We start from the raw sequence: 18,682 nt of genomic DNA, 5'->3' as shown, positions 1-18,682 counted from the left end.
GGCCAGCTCCACCCTCCTCCCCCACCCAAACAGATTTTGGGATAAGCGTGCTGGTTGTCATGGCGACAGTGACTGGATGCAGTGAAGCGGTGGGGGACTGTGGGAGGGTTGGGCGCGGCAGCTGCCAGGCAGAGGTGTTGCTGAGCAGGCAGATGGACGTAAATGAGTGCGAACGCTTGCTTTCATAGCAGGTAGGCCGCCGGTCGGTTAGAGCGAGCTGTTCTGCCCCCAAGCTTCTCCCCGCTACTAAAACGCCGACCAGCGCCATGGGCTTTGCGTTTGACATTCAAGATTGATCTGGGATCTCAGATATTGCTTTTATCCCCCGCAGAACACCATCCCGCCCGGCACAGAAATGGGAAAATTGGGTTGATGTGAAACCTCAGCTGATAATGCAGTTGGCCTCTTTGGCAAGCGATACACGGTTATTTGCTGGCTGCCGTAGAAGCATTGATATAAAATTACATCACTAGGTGTCAGGGGTGCCATTTCAACATGTCTCAGACACAACAAGAGAATTAGTGCTGCTGCAGTGGAAAAGATTACATTCATTATTTAACACTCACTGCATTTTATGGGTTTGCTTTTTTTATACAGTAATGTTTTTACAGTGTCAGGGCTCAGGGAGTCATCCTGTATGCCAGGAAATCAGATGAATCTCCACAAATGTCACATTCAGATATTATACAGAATTTAACCCCGAGGGTTGAAATGTTAATGATAACCACATGCAGCGACAGCGTTATGCACAGTTCATGTCGTCCAATACAAAGAGACATGTTTCAAATGCCACTTTTGAGTAATGGGATAATGCTAACATTTTAACACTGAGTGTCTCCTATGCACTATTTAAAAGTGTTTTGAAACCCTTAAACTTATGACACTATAGGTGATTTGAAGTTCAAGGCCTTTTCATTATACACTAATGAAACATTGCCACTGTACTGAGGTCTGCAAAATTGCATGTGATTAATTTAAATTCAAGAATTTTAAAACATTTTAATGTGTTTATAACATCATTTCATTTTATCTGAGGTGTGTTACCAGCTTCACATGTACATTACTTCCTGGCCAAAAATGGGGTTGGTATAATTATGTGGTGCAATAGCATCTTCAGAGTTGCAAATAAGTAAGTACTGCATGTGTGTGCAGATCCTTTGAATACCTGAATGTGTGAAAATGTGTTAAGCAATTATACTGCCATGCCTTGCTCAGGAGGGCAGGAAGAGTGTATTTCATAGAACTCAAATACGCAACCCCCATGTCCACAGTCCCCTGCTTTAAAAAATGTGCCACATTGCCTGCTAAATTTGTGAATGCACTTTTTGTCTCCTGGGAAATCATGCAGTTTCCCAAAAAAAACCTCTCCTGGGCTGAACAGGGTCGCGTTGCGACCATAAAGCCATCAAGTTATTGTACAAATTACAGCAGTGATCTGTTAAGTGAGCACGGAAAAACCCTCATCATAATGCAGGGTGCTTTTCAGGATTAATGTGTGCAGAGTTTGTCAGATCAAAAATGTTGAAACAAAAATAACAGTTGTAGTTATATTACTTCTGCTTTTCATGTAAACCACAATTATGTAGAGCAGAGGAAACAAAAAGGCATTGATTTTCACATCATATTCAAGAACACTCCATTCTAGTTATGTATATAGTCAACTGAGAAATCTATTATGATTTGCAGTGATTACTTAGCAGGAAAATGAAGTGGAAAAGGAATGTGAAAGGGATATTAGGGGCTAAATGTAGAGCCAATTTTTTTTAGATTGAATTAGATTTAGAACTCTTATCAGTGTATACTTCTCAGTATATCAGATGCATGTGTCTTAAGCTTTGACACAGGAAACATATTGATAAAATCTCTCATGAGAAGTATTATTTTATGCTAATGCTGTTTCTGCTAATGTAAATGATAACATATGGCAATATATTATGAATATGGAATTGAATACATGTCAATATACACTGTATTTATATGTCTCATTCTTTACACTTTATATGTCTGCATGATATGCACTTCTGTGTTTAAATTGTAAAATATCTGGGCTTTATGCATAAATGTATGCATATGCAATAATATTACATCCGAGGGGGAGGGAAGTATACTTTCCACATGTGAAACTAAAAATGGCAGGTATGAATTTATATCTCTGTAGTGCCTTGGTAGCATGTGAAGGGTACTGCTGCTTTATGAGTGTGACACGGCAGGCTCTTTGATAGCAGGGCTGGGGAAGCAGTCGTGGTACAATGTGAGCGCGTGCCCTCAGGAAGGCCCCGAACCCGAGCCACTGTTGACTTCAGAGCCAGGCCTACTAAGCTCTCAGGCACAGCGGCAACCCTGCACGCGAATCGCTGTCACCCGGGATGCCTGCGTCTTGCGATGGGGCGCGTCTCTACGGTTTGAGTTTCTGCACTTTATGCAACTGCGTTGCTTCAGAGCTTTCAACATCTGCATTACTGGACTGTTCCCACCCAGTGTGAGGAAGCGTTTAGAGTTCAAAAAGACAAATAAGGAGCCTCCTAATATTAAGGTTAAAAATATATAAAAATCCCTCTCTATTTCATATATCCTAAATACCACAAATCATGCCCATTGGATAACAAATTAAAATGAGGAATCCATTTTGCAATTTGAGACCTCCACAATTAGTAAACTAGAAAGTTCAGATAAACAAGGGTTCAAAATGGCATACAAATTAGGAGTATATGCCATTGTTCTGCACATCCTGATGTCATCTTAGGAGTTATGGTTAAAAAAACGTATTTGAAATCCGACTGAAGGAGCAGCACTGCAGAACTGTGTTGATGAGATACAGATCTGTAGTGCTTGTGATAAATCCTGCTTGTGGTTTTCTCAAGCTGTGTGCAGCCATATGTGTAACTGTAAAACAATTTCACACGTGGAGCTGTGGTTTTATTTCCCTCATTTATTTTGGCTCTTCCATTCAAGGTTCCTGTGTTGGTTTTTAGTCCCAACTTTTTTTTGAACTGTTGTGCAAAAACAGTAACCAGAGTAACAGGTACCTGGGTCTGTTATTTAGCCAAAGTAATGCATGCTGCAAACAACACCAGTTTTTCTTGGAAAATCAGATGTAAAAATGAATAAACAAGCAGAACTGCTTACTGAGATGAAAGCAACACCACCATTTTGTTCAAAGTGCAGTCCCTTAAAGTGCTTGCATTAAAAGGTTCTGTTGTACTTAACTGGAAGTATTTAAGCATTTCTAAGAATTTTTACCTCACAGTTATAATTTAAGTCATTGATTTACAGTGATTCTCACTCCGTTTGACATTTCATGAAAATACCACTCTGCTACAACCTAGCTGTGTGGTTTACATTATGTTTTAAAATGGATGGTGATATTTATTTTCAGTTGCTTCACTGACATCCTTCTTAATACAGGATGTTGAGCAATTGCTGGTGGCATCCATACGTGCCCGTTGAGAGCAACGGCGTGCGGCGAGCTTCCAGTGAAGCAAGCTTAAAGTGAAAGGGCACGGAGGGATCCGCCGTTTATCCAAAACAAGAACAGGAGAAAGTAGCGCTGAGGCAGGATGGAAGACGCTCACGGCAGACAGGGGTTCGGATTCAGGCAGCGGCCCAGACGGAGTGAGGTAATCCGGCGACGAAGCGCTCGTCTGTCCGTACCCTTCTGCGCCAGCGCGCGCCTCGCTGGCTGTTTTAGGGTTGCCGTGAGTGCTGTCTTTGCTGAGTTTCCTCCCTGTTACTCAAGCGCTCGCTGCAGTTCCAAATGCAGGCCTGTGCACATGGTCATTCTGGAGCCTGATGATGGAAAACAAAGCTCTGAGCATCTCTCAGAATGACTGAGCATCTTTGTAATGATTCAATATTAAGTTATAACAGTTACAAGTAGTCATAATAATCATTTTAGTCTTGCTCGTCTTGTTCTTGTTCTTGTCCTTCCTGGTCTTGTACTTGTTCTTGTTCTTCTTCTTGTTCTTCTTATTATTCTTATAGTAGTGGCAGAAGTAATAATGGTGGGAAATGTATGCTAGGTCCAGGTAGATTACTTAATTCACTGTGGCATGCATTCAGGTAAATTAGCAATTAGTATCTTATCTTGCCCATGGCGGTTGAATGTGTGCATTGGGATATGTAGTGTATGAATAGCTACCACTCACATTCCCGGATATATATGCTTTTTACTGTGCAGATACACAATGTGGAGGTTACATGCCTGGTTGTGAATTATATTTCTCATTCTTTGAATAGAATCTTGAAGGCTTGGTTCACTTGCTGGCAGTGATGAAATTAACTGTGTTTTTGGGTAGGACAGTTAGTTGCTAGTAGTGCTCATCAGTGGGTGTAAGTTTCTAAAAATAACAGTCAGAAAATTTGCTCACCTTCACCTTCAGCAGGTATGAAATGTAGTGTGGCTTTGTTTTTTGAAGCTCGCTTCCTGGTCTTGGTGAGAGACGTTGCTCTCTAGTGACAGTATGGTTGGCTCCAGCATAGGTCTCTCAGCCAGGCAGGGGGAGGGGGTGGGGGGAAGGGGGGGTGGTGTACATCACACACTTAGTAATGGCCCTGGGCTGTCAATCAGACTGTGCTTCGTGACCACATAAGGGTTCTGCTTTTCCCTACTGCACAGTCTCCAATTTGTACAACATGGCAGCAGGGGTACTGCTTTTCAGCAGGTTCAAAACGCTTTTCACAAGTCAGTTGGTGTCAAAGTCAGTCACTTTGTATTTTTTTTTTTGTACAGCCTATGATTCCACCCGCTCTCTTCACCCTGCGCCTTCCTGCAGTGAACCCCCTGCCCTGGAGCCCGCTCCCTAATTTCACTGTTCAGCTATGGGCAGAGCTCAGTCTTTCAGCCGGTTCAGAAAAGACAGGCCTGAGCTGAGCTCATGTGCCGGGGATGGGCGCAGGCCCATGTGCCTGACCGCTGTGAGAAGCCCACTGGGCACTCTGCCCCTGCCACATTCATGCTGTACAGATTAACTTCTCAGTAGTTATTAATTAACCGCTTCATTAGTTAATGCCAATTCATGTGACCTTATTGTAAAGTGCTACCGTTGCTTTTTCAGTTCTTGGCTTCAGTATTGAACAATCACATTTCTTTCTACCCCTGCTACAAATAAAACATCTTCCAGTAGCTCTTTTTCACAAGCAACTTTTGGAAGCTGCTTCAGTTTTAAAAACAAATCTCAAAAGCAGATGATTAATTAATTAATAATGCTGTGGCAGCTAATTCTTGATCTACATGTTATCAGATACACCAATATATGCAAATCTGCGGAATCTTCTATGGTATTCACAACTGCATGCGCTTGCTGCACTTGTGGAAGCAGGGCAACAGCTTAGCAACAGTTAGCATAACTAGCAGAGTGCAACATGAGTAGGTAAATAGTTTCAAGGACACGCTGGTCTCTTTCTTTGTATTTTCTCTCTTTTTTTGGATAATGGTATGTCTGTTTGCACTGTTGGCTTGCGGAGAATACCGACAAGTCCGGTTAAACAAGAACATTAATGCCAGTTTCCTCTTAGTGCAGCTGCCATATAGCATTTTTCAGACTTTAGGTTCTGCAGTATTACTCATGAATATTGTGATTACATGGTAAGATTTGTAAGGAAACTGGAGTCTTTTAAAAAAATATTTAAAAAAATATATATTTTGCAGCTGTATATCATTTGTTTTTATTGCACCTGTTCTCTATATGAATTGTGTTATGTAAGGATTGAAAAAGCCCTAGTCACCATGTAATCTGTTAATTTGTCTCCTGTGCATATTAAATATAATATGAAATTAAATGAGTTGTAAAAACTTGAGTGTTTGCAATTTAGGAGAAAAAAAAATTAAAAATATAATTATGGACAATAGCTTAAAGTTCCATGTTCACGGTTAAGGGCACATGCTGTGGTTTGATTGCCTTTGGATTACCTGCCTGTGTTGGGTAACATATCATGCTGTACAGTACGTTTTGTGATGTGTAGACTGATAATTACATGTGCCTTTTCCCCAGAGGACAGGGTGTGATGCTTATTAAAATTCAGTGTGTTGAGGATGTCAGGAAAGTAATGGTGCCATGGCCGTCATTGCTTTGCTCCAACAGCGCACCCAGAATGCAATGAGTTGAGCCTGAGTCCCAATCAGGTCGATCAGCAAAGCCCCAGCAGCCATTGTTGCTCAAGGCATGGGCTGTGTTTACAACGTCATTATTCCGACAATAACTGGGGTCCTTCGAGGCTCAAAAGGCACAGAATGCTCTTCAAAACCAAGCTGTTACCTTGAACTTTACTCGCTCTCAATCCATTTGGTCACAAAGTGTTATTCTTTAACCAGAGAGTTTGCAAAAATCTTTGCAAAAAAAACCCCTTGCATTTCACCTTGGTTGTTGTATGTCAGAGAACAGTATCGCATTTGTACAGCTTACGCTTTTAACTATAACGAATGGAAATTTGTGTTGCATGCTTGCAGTTTGGAACTTGCAGTGTGTGCAACCAAACACATGCAGGTGTAGAACAGTACTTTCTCACCATTTCATTGCTTTTTTACCAGACAGATTAGCCTAGCTTGTGCAAATTACTATCACGCTGGCTTTACAGTAGCAAATCTACTTCCTGCTCTGCCCACACAGCGATTCATTTGTGCTTTTTTTAAACTAGTGCCTTATCTTGTATGTACTTTAGCTTGCTATTGCTTGCCAGGGGAAGGTGGGTGAACAGTGCAGCCTGTTGGTAGCTGTGCTCTTCAGAGTGACAGATCTGTCCATGTTGGTACCCTGTTCAAGGACAGATGCTGAGTCACTGCTATCAGATTCAGCAGTTGCCAGTGTGTAACACATTTGGGTTCTGATAGCGTATTATGTGCAGACCCGGGTAAAAGATCCCACAGGCCGAAATGTTGGATAGAGAAATGAAATGCAGGATTATAGAGAAATCTATCCACCTCATGTACTCAGTATGGTTTATCCATAATTATTATTTTTTAAATGTATTTTTTACTAGATAAGTTGGTGTTCAATGCTGACAAAATTATTTTGAGAAGGACCTGACGTGGGATGGAGTGAACATTGTCCCCATCAGATTATGCAGGAACCAAATTTTCATTTAGCATTGTCATCCGACGGTACATCCATTTATGAGGATGACGAGTGAATTTCTGATTGGCCTCATAAATCTGTGTTGAACATCAGTTTTACAGAAAGTGTTTCTGTGAAATTGCCTTTGTTAATTATTCATTTTGAGCAGCTCTGTGCCCTCAGCATTGGTCCTTCCAGCAATTGGGGTACTACATTCCTAATGTGACATACACTCTCAGTAGGAAAGAACACTTCAATTTATGCATGTGCACTGCATTGTAAATTGTAGAAATGTTACCGAGACCTTTACCTCATTTTGCATATAAAACTCAACCATGAAGTGTCAGCTTTCTGCCACCTGTTGAGCAGGGTAACGGTGAAGACAGTACTGGGCACTGAAATTACTTTTTTTTCCTATAAAAAATAAAAACAGTATATATTAGAGGCTATGTTCACAAGTGGATAATTGTACTTATTGCAAGAATTAGAGCTTGTAATTAGTTGATGCCTGAAATGAACTCAGAAGCACTCACAACAGACAGACAGAGAGAACTTTACTTTTCCCAAAGCAACTTAAGTGCTCACTTCATAATACAGTTTGCAATATGCAGGGGACTTTGAGAAAGGAACATTGTGCACAGTTACACAGTTGTCACAGGACTCCTAGCCTGTACTAATGGCTCTGGCATGGCCAGAGTACACTTCCAGAATGCAGGACGTGTTACTGCATGGGAAGCCAACGCCTTAGCTGGATGCGGCACCAAGGAGACCATAAATAAACTTTTGCTTGACTTTCTGAGAATGATAGTGTCCTCTGGCGAACCACGACCGCGATCCAAACGCAGGCGGTTCACCGAGTCTGTCGAAACCGTGCGGCCAGAGGCTCCAGGACGGTAATAAACCACCTCAGCGGGAGCCTGAATGGAGGCTCCAGAATGGCGGTTGTGCGGTTGGCCAGGTTGCTGCCGGGTCCCTTTCACACTGTGGTGATGGCGGTGTCCCGTAGCGTCGCTTTCCCAGGCAGACTGTCCTGCGCTGTGAATGGAGCCTGTGTTACTCCTACCCTTCATGACACAGCTAGCAATGCTAACAGAAGCCACCAAATCTTCCTTATTACCTGCAATGTATGTTATAGCAGAAGGTGGCGCCTGAATTTGCATTCAGCTTTTATGTGCTGCTGGTTACTTTAAAACACCATTTGTCTCAATGTGTCTCTTAACCATGCTACAGTTCCCTGCAAGATATCAAAATAACTTTGTGAATGGTTTAGTAAATACAATGAGGTCACGGTAACCCTGAAAAACTGAAAATAGCTCATGAATTTTCTTGCTCTTTAGAAAACAGGAAGCCAGACATGAAATTGTAAACAACTTGAAGAAAACATGCAATTTTAACATGCGTCTTGCCAGTGGATGTGGTCTTAATATTTAAATAGTGTGCCATGTAACATTTCCTTCTGCTGAAGGAAAATCTATATTTCCTTGTATTTTTTTGAAATTCGGAATAGAATTAACTTCTTTAAAACACCGCTTGTAAAGGCTTTCCCAGTGGTGTCCTTTGCAATTTTAACTCCACTCTTATTAATTGATTGTGGAATGAATGCCAGATAATGATCTGAATGCATTACATGTACAGTATAGCACCTTCGTTTATGATGTTAGTTGATTTTCTGTTATGAAGGCACAAGTATCAAGGAACAGTGCCTAAGAGAACAACGTGATTACTATTGATTCAGTTGTGTTGTTCCGTTAGCTTTAGGCCGTAGCATTGGCTCCCAAGTTATTCTGTTACCTTGCTAGCCTGAACGGACATCAAAGGGTTGGAATTCACATTGTTAGAGGGGAAGTGTTTGCTATGCTATATGGCTCTGAGACTTTGAAGATTTAGCTGGGATAGAGAGAGAGAGACAGAGGGAGAGAGAGAAACGGAGAGAGAGAGAGACGCTCAGGTAAGCATATGCTAAAACTCTGTGTTTGCCGTGATTTCCAATCCCTTATCCCTGCCTCCCATCCTCCTACCCTCCCACCCATTTAACAAATAAGAATTTAAAAGGGTTCCAGTTGTTGTAGACAACCGGAGCACAGATGCAGTTAAAGGGACAAAGAACAAGTGTTCTCTCTTGTATGTAGAGAGCTGGCTCTTTAGGAGTTGGGATATTCCTATCCTCATTTTTATATGAAATGCCGTCTTTGAAATTGCACTGCACTCCATTATATTTAGGCTCTAGGTTAATTTATGTAGGCGAAACCCAAGCTTTTGCTTAACACCCCCTGTTCTTATTAAATGCATAAATTATGCTTTTGACAGCAACATCACTGCAAGATAACATCCTGGCATCTATGAAAAAGCTCCTTTGTGTGTTCTGAAGTGTATTACATTTCTTGTGAATAAATTTGCTCTTACTTTTTTATTTTTATTACCAGTAGCATACATGTACAAATACTGCCCTTTTTAAACATTCCTCTATATTTTTCTTCAAATTTTCAGTTCCTGAAATCGTTTGTATGCTCATCTCATTGGCACGACATCGTCTATCAGTCTGTGAGAGTGTAGACCAGCACGCACATCCTCCGAATTATGTTTCTAGTCACTGCTTCTTTTCACTTTGCATGTTGTGAAGTTGCCGTGAATATCAAGTTGAGTGGTGGGGGCTGTTAGAACAGGTATTAGCAGGATGAGAGGCAGCCAGAAGAAGAGGAACGGTGATTAATTGCTTTTATGGAGGTGACTAAAATCCCTGACCAGAACAGCAAACTCCCACGCATGCTCAAATGTTTGTTTCAAACATGTGCGTGATTGACCCAAGGCGAGAATTACACACTCTGCAGAGGAGTTTAAGCAGAAAACACTGCTACGAGGGCCCTGCATAAATAACATAACAAATTAAACGGTCTCCTCTCATTGCTTCTGAATGCCACTACCTCCCCTCAATGTGGAATAATCTTTGTTTTCCGCACCGTACAGCCAGACCATACGGTGCCACACATTTTTCAGTGCAACTGGTTTTGGGCCAAACCCTTTGAGGTGGAGGGTGTACAAGGAACAAACAGATAACTGTGAATCCAGCCTGTGTGCTATTGGCTTTAGAAATCCCCTGGCAGTCATCATCACCTACCTTCTGAGATTTATTATTGAATGGCACAAATACAACACTGGTGTATCATATGTAGGGAACGAAGCAGAACTACATTTTCTTGTGTTTATTTTCTTATTTAAAGAAATAGAGGTCATGCTTAAAACTGGATTTATGTCAGTAATCAAAATGCATTTATTTTGTGATTTTTTTACCCAATTCATTTTAGATGGCTAATGCCCTCCCAGATAACTTGCTTCCCTCCTGATGCTTTTAGCAAGTCATTGGAAGCTTGTGATCACTCACGTCGATATGGAATGTGAATGGTGTAAATGTCACAGGAAAAAGGACCATTTTTTTGAAAGCACCTCTTGCTGGGAATGAGGTCATGGAAGTGGAGCACGGCGGGGAAAAAAAGAAGACCTCGTGTAAATCTCTCGCCTCTGCCTGAGTGTCAGAAAGCTCGAACAGCCTCTGCGTGAATGAACTGAGAGAACAATTACAGCAGGGAGAGGCGACAAGACCAGTGCTACTCTCATAGCAAGAGAGACTGACGGGGCTGAGTTTCAGGCTCTCAGCCTTGCAGTGTTTGTGAACTGTCATATGTATTAACAGATGCATCATGGGACGGCTGATTAAACCAAACCCCAGGCCTTCTGGGAGTGTGAGCCGCTGCCATTCGTTACCCTGTCTTTGTGTGGTCTGTTTATGTACTGCGAGAGTTGTGTCTAGCTGCTAGTCAACTGATTTTGAAAAGATATTTTGCTGAAGGTGGATCCTGATTGTCTCACCTGGCCCAACATTGTTCCTGAGAATATATGTCCATAAATACTCTATCCAGAAATGAGCATGAGACAAACAATACTGTAAGTTTACATTACAGACATTTGTGGACACTCCCCAACGATTTACACAACTATTTACATTGCATCCATTTACACAACTGGATGTATAATGAAACAATGCAGGTTAAGTGCCTTGCTCAAGGGTACAACAGCTGTGTCCTTCCCAGGAATCATACCTGTGACCTTTAGGTTACAGGACCAGTTCCTTACCCATTATCCTACACTAACAGCCCATGTTGGAGCCGTTGTTTGCAGAGTGCTGGTGGGTGAGAGGTGAAAAAGCCCTCGGGGTCTGGAGAGTATCTGTCAGTTATTCCACCGGGATGATCCGTCTTTCAGCATACTCCTGTAGGGGAATTCCTACAAACCCAGGGCTGATTTGCCATGAAGAAATTCCAACATGTTATGACAGGATGACCAGCATGGTTTAGTGGTTAAGGAGCAGGTCAGATTCCCAGGCATATCCTTAAGCAAGTCACTGTCTCAAATTGCCTCAGTAAACACACAGCTGCATAAGTAAATAGCATGTACAGAGTAAGGTATGCATATTGCTTAGAAAGGAAGTGTTTTATAAACCACAGAGTAATGTAATGATGTACATAGTTTTCCTTGTCTGACAAAATGCAAATTTTTACTCCCAGGTAATTAATTATCTGACCTGTCATTAGCATTTGGTTAACTTGATGCCTGATTATAATTTCCTTGAAATCCAATTAATGAGGCTAATTTTCACCTGAAGTCCTACACTGCATACCTGTGATAATTATAACAGTAGAGCAGGCAAAGATATATGATCATAATGAATCATAAGGGAAAGGGAAGAATGCCACTGTAAACATAACCATGCTACTGTATTTCTCCTGTCTGATTCATTTGATGACGTTCAGTTTACAGCCTGAGATCTTACTCACAGTGTGTGATTATCACCGTCTTACCTGTTGGTGTGAGCAAAGATGGCCTTGCTTTCTGAGTGCCGTGTGGAGCGGTCTTGTTTATGTCATGACTCCTTCTGACCAGCAGAGGGCAGACTGGGGAGTCCGTGGAGGGAAACTGGTGTGACAAAAGCAGGGAAGCTTTTCATCATCATTTAAACTGACATATTTAAGCTGAAATGCCAGGTTCTGATTCATTTCCATTTCACACTTTTAGAATTTATAATAGCTATACTGGTGCTGTTAATTATTGTGCATTTATGCCATTTCTATCATCAATGAGCAAGCTGAAAAAGATTATTGCCAAAAAAACAAACTATTTACTTACATTTTTTGATCTCACAGAGATCAAAAAAATTCCCTCAGATACAATGTTGTATTCTCAGAAATTCTATTTGGTAGTAGGTCTGGACACAGTCAAAACATTTACACTGTGTCTGCCCATGAGAATTATTGTATGGATACTGTAAATTGCCAGACAGCATTAACTCAGCTGGCACTCACAAATTGATTATGCAGGGCTGCCAAGCACCGTGCACCGTCTAGCAAAGGATGGATTAATCTGCCTGGAATTATACCCTGCTGCTAATGCTACCTTATCTGCATGCGGTGGTTTCTCCCCGTTAAGCTCTGTCACGGATAAATCAAAGCCACTAGTCTGGGGTCTCAGTGAGAGTGGGCTATATCACACGGGCCTGCCGGCGCTTTATGGGAGATACATTGTCGTATACCAGATTTTGTGATGTCACTCATTTGAGACTGGGATGAAACCTGGATCACGAACAATCAGGGTGTAGGGCGGCGGCAGCGGCGTCGTGCCAGCGATAATCTGTCCCCACTTAGGGCATCGAACCAGAGGGGGCTGGGCTTTGTTCATTATTTATACGAGAGAGAGAGAGAGAGAATGCGCAATCAAAGCCAGTTTGCCCGGTTGTGTGAAATCCCTCTATTGCCAGGGAAGTGAGTAGTCTCTCTCCGGGTCTCCATCGCCCACAGCTCATTTCGTGCGCGGTCGGCATAAAGCCGGGTTTGTTTTTCGCGTGGCGGGTGAGCTCTGACCGGGGGAAGCCTGGGACTCCGTGCTGGGCGCCGTGCGCTCGCCCGCGAATCTGACGCCGCTATTGTGTCTGCCGCGAGGCGCTGGGTGGCGGTCAGCCGCGGCAATAAAGACCATTTTGTTTATTGTGCATTGAGGGAGGAAAGAAAAAAAAAAAAATCAGTCGAACAATGCAACAGATACCCTCGCTCATACCTCTGACACTGTCATCTGACAGTGGTCTCCTGCCTGTGTGTTGTGTGTGTGTGTGTGTGTGTGTGTTTATTGTTTTGTTTTTTAAGTCTGCTGTCCTCTAAGGCAAAGGGAGGGGTCTTCTTCAAGATCAAGTAACCTGATCTTACGGGCTCTGGTCCTGGAGACTTCCTTTTCTGGAAGGACCTGAAGCATCTGGCGAATGGGCAAGCCTCTCCCCAGCCAGCGGCACACTTGGGGAGGGGTTGCATTTGCGATCGCAGCGCTCCTGGGCTAGAGCAATGCTTTTACTGGAGGGTGGGAAGAAAGCCTTGCACTTGTCAGCAATCTGCCATTAATTCCACTCTCTGTCTCCCTCTCTTTGTGTGTGTGTTTCTTTCTCGCTCCCTCCCTCTCTCTCACTCCCTCCCTCCCTCCCTCCTCGTCTCTCTCTCTCTCTCTCTCTCCCTCTCTCTCTCTCTCTCTCTCTGGCTGCCTGTAAGACTCCCCATCAGCACCAGTTAGAGTGAGAGGATCACCAGCGCTGTAGAGGCAACTGCCTTTGGGTTGGCACTGTAGGCAGGCAAGGAGGCAATCCTACAGGATATCGATTTGCAGGAATATTTATTTCTTTTGATTCTTCCTCTTCGTGCTCTCGACAACCCTGGCTTTGTAGAGCGTGTAGGAGACGAGGCAACAGAGGCAGGGCTTTGAAAAGTGGGTGAGAGAGAGTGCAAGAGAGAGAGAGAGAGAGAGAGAGAGGGAGGGAGAGAGGGAGATAGAGAGAGAGGGAGGTAGAGTGTGCATCTGCCTCCCCTGTCACTCATGCTGGCCTTCTCCCATGGACTTTGGGGCTGCTTTCCTTTTGAATTGAGACAGAGCTCGCCACAGCTCTTCATGTTGGAATAACAAAACGGGAGGAGACCTGTAGCCCAAAAATGAGCGAGGAAGCCAAGGAGAAGGGCACCAGCAAGCCGGCTCACCGCAAAAAGAAGGGAAAAAAGGTAATGGAGACATCTGTGCAAAAGTGATGGCTTTTCTGAACGGGAAAATAGGTGGCTTATCTCAGTGCTTTGTGTTACTCTCTCGAAAAATTTAGCACGCTCCTTAAGAGAAATATGTCTGTATGCCCTGCCTCCTATTTAAAAATAGAGAATGTATCCTTTTGTTTCTAATGTAGAGAAAAAAGGGGTGTGTTCTGTTGTGACATGGTTTTGTTTTGGGGAGCAGCACATTGCACTGTGACTTACTGTGGGGATGCGAAGGGACGCTGCCTGCTGTGTAACGTCCTGTCTGAACTGAGCGTCTCTTTGTTCGCCACTTCGACAGCTTTCTCCGAGTTTCATTCCGGCTGATGTGAAGGGGCGCTCCTCCGTCCCCCTCCGTTTTTCGAGCCGGTTTGTTTCACATGGTACCTGTTGCCGTCGAGGCGCTCGGGAGCGACGCCGGGCGCTGTGCTTTAGGCGTCTTGCCTCTGACAGCGCCGCGCTCGGGCAGGGAGAAGCGCCGCGACCCAGAAAGAGGGGGCTTACGTGTGTTTGTGCAGCGTAAAGGGAGATGCACGGGAGTGACTCTGAGCCGAATAAGCACGCAGGCAGCATCTTTGTGTCTGCTCCCGTCTCTCTCTCTCTCTCTCTCTCTCTCTCTCTCTGCGCGTTCGGGAGTGTAATCAGCTTAATTACGGGCGCTCTGATTTTACGGGCGAGGCCGGCGCGTTCGAGCGCGCCGTGATTTAAGAGCGCCGACGCGCGACTCTGCCCTCGCCGCTTCCGCAGCAGCGAAGGCGGGGTCACTCCCGCCTCGGACTCGTGTAGAGCCGGGCGAGGGGCGGTCCCCCGTTTCTGGAAGGCTCCGCCGCGGCGTCCCGGACGGACTGCCCTCTCCCCTCTCCCGTCTCCCCGTGCCCGCTTGCTGGGGCGCAGGCTGAGAGCACCGCGCCGCTCCAACCTGTTGCTAAGAGAGCTCAGCATCGGTACCTCCTAACAAAACAGGGACAGGAAGTCAGCCTGTGTTCCACTGACTATCCTAGCACAGCTGAGAAGGGAACGATTTATGCAGTGTCCTATGGTGACACACACAATGGGTGTGGTCCCCTTTAATTATATTACAACAAAATACTAATAGTAGTTATATATTCATCAAAATAATGATGTTGGGACAATTACTGTTAAAACTATTGTTTTTCTCACTGTCATATGATATTATTTGTACCATTTCATGAGGTATATTTGAAAATGAGATTGAAAGCAACCTTGAGACAATGTCTTAATTACTTCAGACAAAGAAGCTTAGAGACATTTCTGCAAAGCACAAAGCGATGAATAATTCATTTGGGGTTAAACTGGATTCTTTCAGTCCTTAGGTTGTCTTATGGGAAGGGGGAATCATTCACATCAAGACTACGCAGCACAAAACGCTCAATAAATCAAGGCAACGCCAAGTGCCTTCAGACAATGACTATGATAATGAGCAACACACTATTGAATCACACCAGGAAATTTGGTTTAAAACAACTAGCATATTTTGATTTTTGATGCAGTACTTGTTCACTTTCTTTGCATATAATAATAATAATAATAATAATAATAACACAGTTCAGGTAGCTATGATTATTATTATTACTGTTATTGTTCATGGTGAGGATGGTGATCTCAATAATAATAAATTAAAAAAAATTTCAAGCCTATGAAGGATTTTCATAGTGATGTATTAATGACTACAGTCATGTTATAATCAAGCCTCATGCTTTGCACTTTGCTCAACAGAAATAGGACCTGCTTTGTTATCCTTTTGGTCTGTGTGTGTGTGTGCGTGTGTGTAACATGCGTGCATGTGCGTGTGCATGTGATTATACATGCATGTTGTTTATAACAGGGGACCTCTGCTTCTGTGCCTGCTTATGTTAAGTGGCACCCTGGTAGAAATTTGCACCCTCTGCTGAACACTTGTGACCTCATCACTAATCTGAGACTGGGGGTGAATTCTCCTTCCACACCTAGCTTCTCCTCCCCCATGGCAAAGCATCGGCTGGCTGGTCTCTGCCTGTTGGCCATAGTGTAGATAATCACGCAGAACCTCCCCCTCTTATACTGCCCCTGTAACACACAGTTGGAATTCTGATTTAATCTTGGCTGTTCAGTGTGGTATAGGCCCGACCCCCCTCCTCTTACATGTTAGTGGGAAAGCACTGCTGGCTTGGATCGTGCTCTGAAGTCAGAGACACCGATTAGGCGAGAGTCCTCTCTGAATCAGTATCCTGCTGGTGTTTAGAGAGTTCCTGTGAGGTAGGATCTCTGAACACCTGTCTCCTACATAGGGTTAACAGGGCGCACACATGATAATGGCGACTGACAGGATCAGTTGTGATACGGAGGAAGGGATGGCAAACTGGAAAAGAAAAGTGCTCCGGCAGTCACACCGGCTCTCTTCACCCAGCTGGTTTATTTCTTCCTTCCTAATGGCTGGCGTTCACGTCTTGGTGAGCCGTAATGGCTGCCTGAAAGAACACGTCTCTGGCGAATGCCGCTAATCGGACAAGTGGGGAAAAAAAGGAAGTCTCTGAAAGGAATTGGTATCGAATCAGATAGGAGCCAGCACGTGACGGGAGACCCCTGTAACCATGACAGGTGCATTTGTGGCTGTCGTTATGGCAACAAGGGGGTTGCCAGAGAGAATGAGAGATAGAGACACAGAGAGAGAAAGGGAGAGAGAGGGTCTCTGTTTTTATGTTTTGACTAGATTGTGAATCTATATAAATTAACTGTTATATTACAAAATGAATAAATTATACTTAATGATATTATGAAAATTATATGAAAATTTGAAATTGAACATGAACTATTTTTTTTCCACCAAAGCCTGTGCATTTATGGTGTACTTTTATAAGCATTCTACCAAAATAATTCCCAATTTTGGGAACATTCTGCATAAGCTTGGTAATGACATGGTTTGTGGAATAATGTAAATTAGCTGAGCCATAAGTATCTAGTAGAAAGCTTTCCCTTTACATATATTTATATATGTAAATATATTGATATATTTATTTATGTCATCTCCAGTCAATAAAATAAATATTTCTTCTTACTTAGAGGAGGCTGACCTTTAGGTGTGGAGAGGCGGGGCTTTGTGTGTGATGTAATTCGGGGAAGTGGCAGACACAGACTCATCTGTCACTGTCCTTCAGCTTGCTGTGCTGTGGAGGGCTGCCCGTCTGTGTCTGACTGTGCATCAGGTGCGGCTCTGATTGAGGGCCTGTCCAGACGAACACCAGGGACAGCCCGGTCTCCCTCCTCTCTTCCAGGGCCATGCAATCACAATCAGAGAGGAAGAGTCAACTGAGCCCCTTCAGTCAAACAGTGCCAGACAGCATACAGGAGTGCTTTGCGTCATTGCATTGGAGCTTATGTTTAACAAAAACACTTTGACTTTAATGCTGGGACTCCATGTGCAGTACTAGATGCACTATGAAGTCAAATGGAAAGACTTGCTCATCGTTAAATTAAATAATCGGAGCTGTCCTTGGAGCGGGTGAGGGGGCCGATCTTGCTTCAGGCGTGTTTATGCCGAAACAGAAGACAGGGGAAGGAGTAAAGAAATAGCTTCCAGGTTTTTGAATAATCTCACTGTGTTTGTTTTCTTCATGATATTGCAAAATTAAAATAACAGTGTGTGAGCATGCATCAATTGAATATGCTTTCTGTTTTTGAATCATCAAATGATCAATAATAATACTTGTAACTACACATCCACATGGTTCACTGATACAATGAAAACAAAATTGTACTCCACACTGGTCTTTGAGCATTAGGCATAAGTACAATGCTGTGTCAACCACACTTGGCATTTTGATTCATTATGGCACACTATAATCATGCATTTATGTAATGATTATATCACAGCATTCAAATTCAATGGAATAAATGCAGTAAAGTGTAACAACTTTGAGCATATTGTTTTACACTTGGTGAACCATTTTAATTAACTGCTATGGTGGACATTCAGTTGGGCCCTAATAGGTGTGTTGAGGGGGTTTTACTGTTTCTGTAGTTTAACATGTAGTGTACTGAGTTAAAGCTCCAGGGTCTATACCATTAACCCTTCATGCTGTAGCCAAAGATAGATAAACAGGTAAATATTCAGTAAAATGGGAGCAGGATCCAAGGAGCGTGCCCAGGTCTCGCAGGAACCATGGAAACACAGGTGAAAGTGAGGCTGCATTGTGATTGGCCAGCCACGCAGAGAGCGTATTCAAAGCAGGGAGGCACGGTAAATCACCACCGGGTTGTACCCCGCTGTGCGGGCACCGTGTTCCTGCTGTTAGCACGATGTAGCGGGGCTCAGCGAGCGACGGGCTAAACGACTAACGCATCTGGCGAATTTCAACCTGACCCAACGCCTTGATAGCATTTACAACATAATTGAAAACCAATCTGGACGCGCAGTTCTAATTGGGGTGCAAAGCAGGAAGTGAGCTTGGCGGCTCCTGAGGGGAATGGAGTGGGGGGAGGGGAAACACGGTGGAGAGAGATGGGAAGGGACTGCGTCTCACCGCGGAA

At 43.5% G+C, this 18,682-nt stretch overlaps 1 protein-coding gene and 1 long non-coding RNA gene across 3 annotated transcripts in view; one reads left to right on the top strand and one right to left on the bottom strand.

Annotated features, from left to right (window-relative positions):
- Nucleotides 1-18,682, top strand: part of ank3b (ankyrin 3b) — a 163,096-nt gene that overhangs the window by 18,875 nt on the left and 125,539 nt on the right. The window contains exon 1 of one of the 2 annotated variants that reach the window (XM_035403079.1): nt 13,600-14,131. The exons of the other annotated variant lie outside the window; for it this stretch is intronic. Within the exon in view, the coding sequence (XP_035258970.1) occupies nt 14,066-14,131 (66 nt within the window). The 5' untranslated portion in view covers nt 13,600-14,065. Of the gene's footprint in view, nt 1-13,599; nt 14,132-18,682 lie in introns of those variants that run through there. 2 annotated transcript variants of the gene reach the window in all.
- On the bottom strand, nt 7,636-17,456 carry LOC118219742. The gene is made up of 4 exons (XR_004763831.1): nt 17,227-17,456; nt 11,903-12,017; nt 11,178-11,341; nt 7,636-8,084 (listed from the first exon to the last, which is right to left on the bottom strand). It is a non-coding gene; the product is annotated as an uncharacterized LOC118219742 (long non-coding RNA).

This window comes from Anguilla anguilla, chromosome 2 (assembly GCF_013347855.1).
Source record: "Anguilla anguilla isolate fAngAng1 chromosome 2, fAngAng1.pri, whole genome shotgun sequence".
Taxonomy (NCBI): Eukaryota; Metazoa; Chordata; class Actinopteri; order Anguilliformes; family Anguillidae; genus Anguilla; species Anguilla anguilla.
Note: the sequence above shows the minus strand (reverse complement) of the source record. Positions and strands in the feature narration are given on the sequence as shown.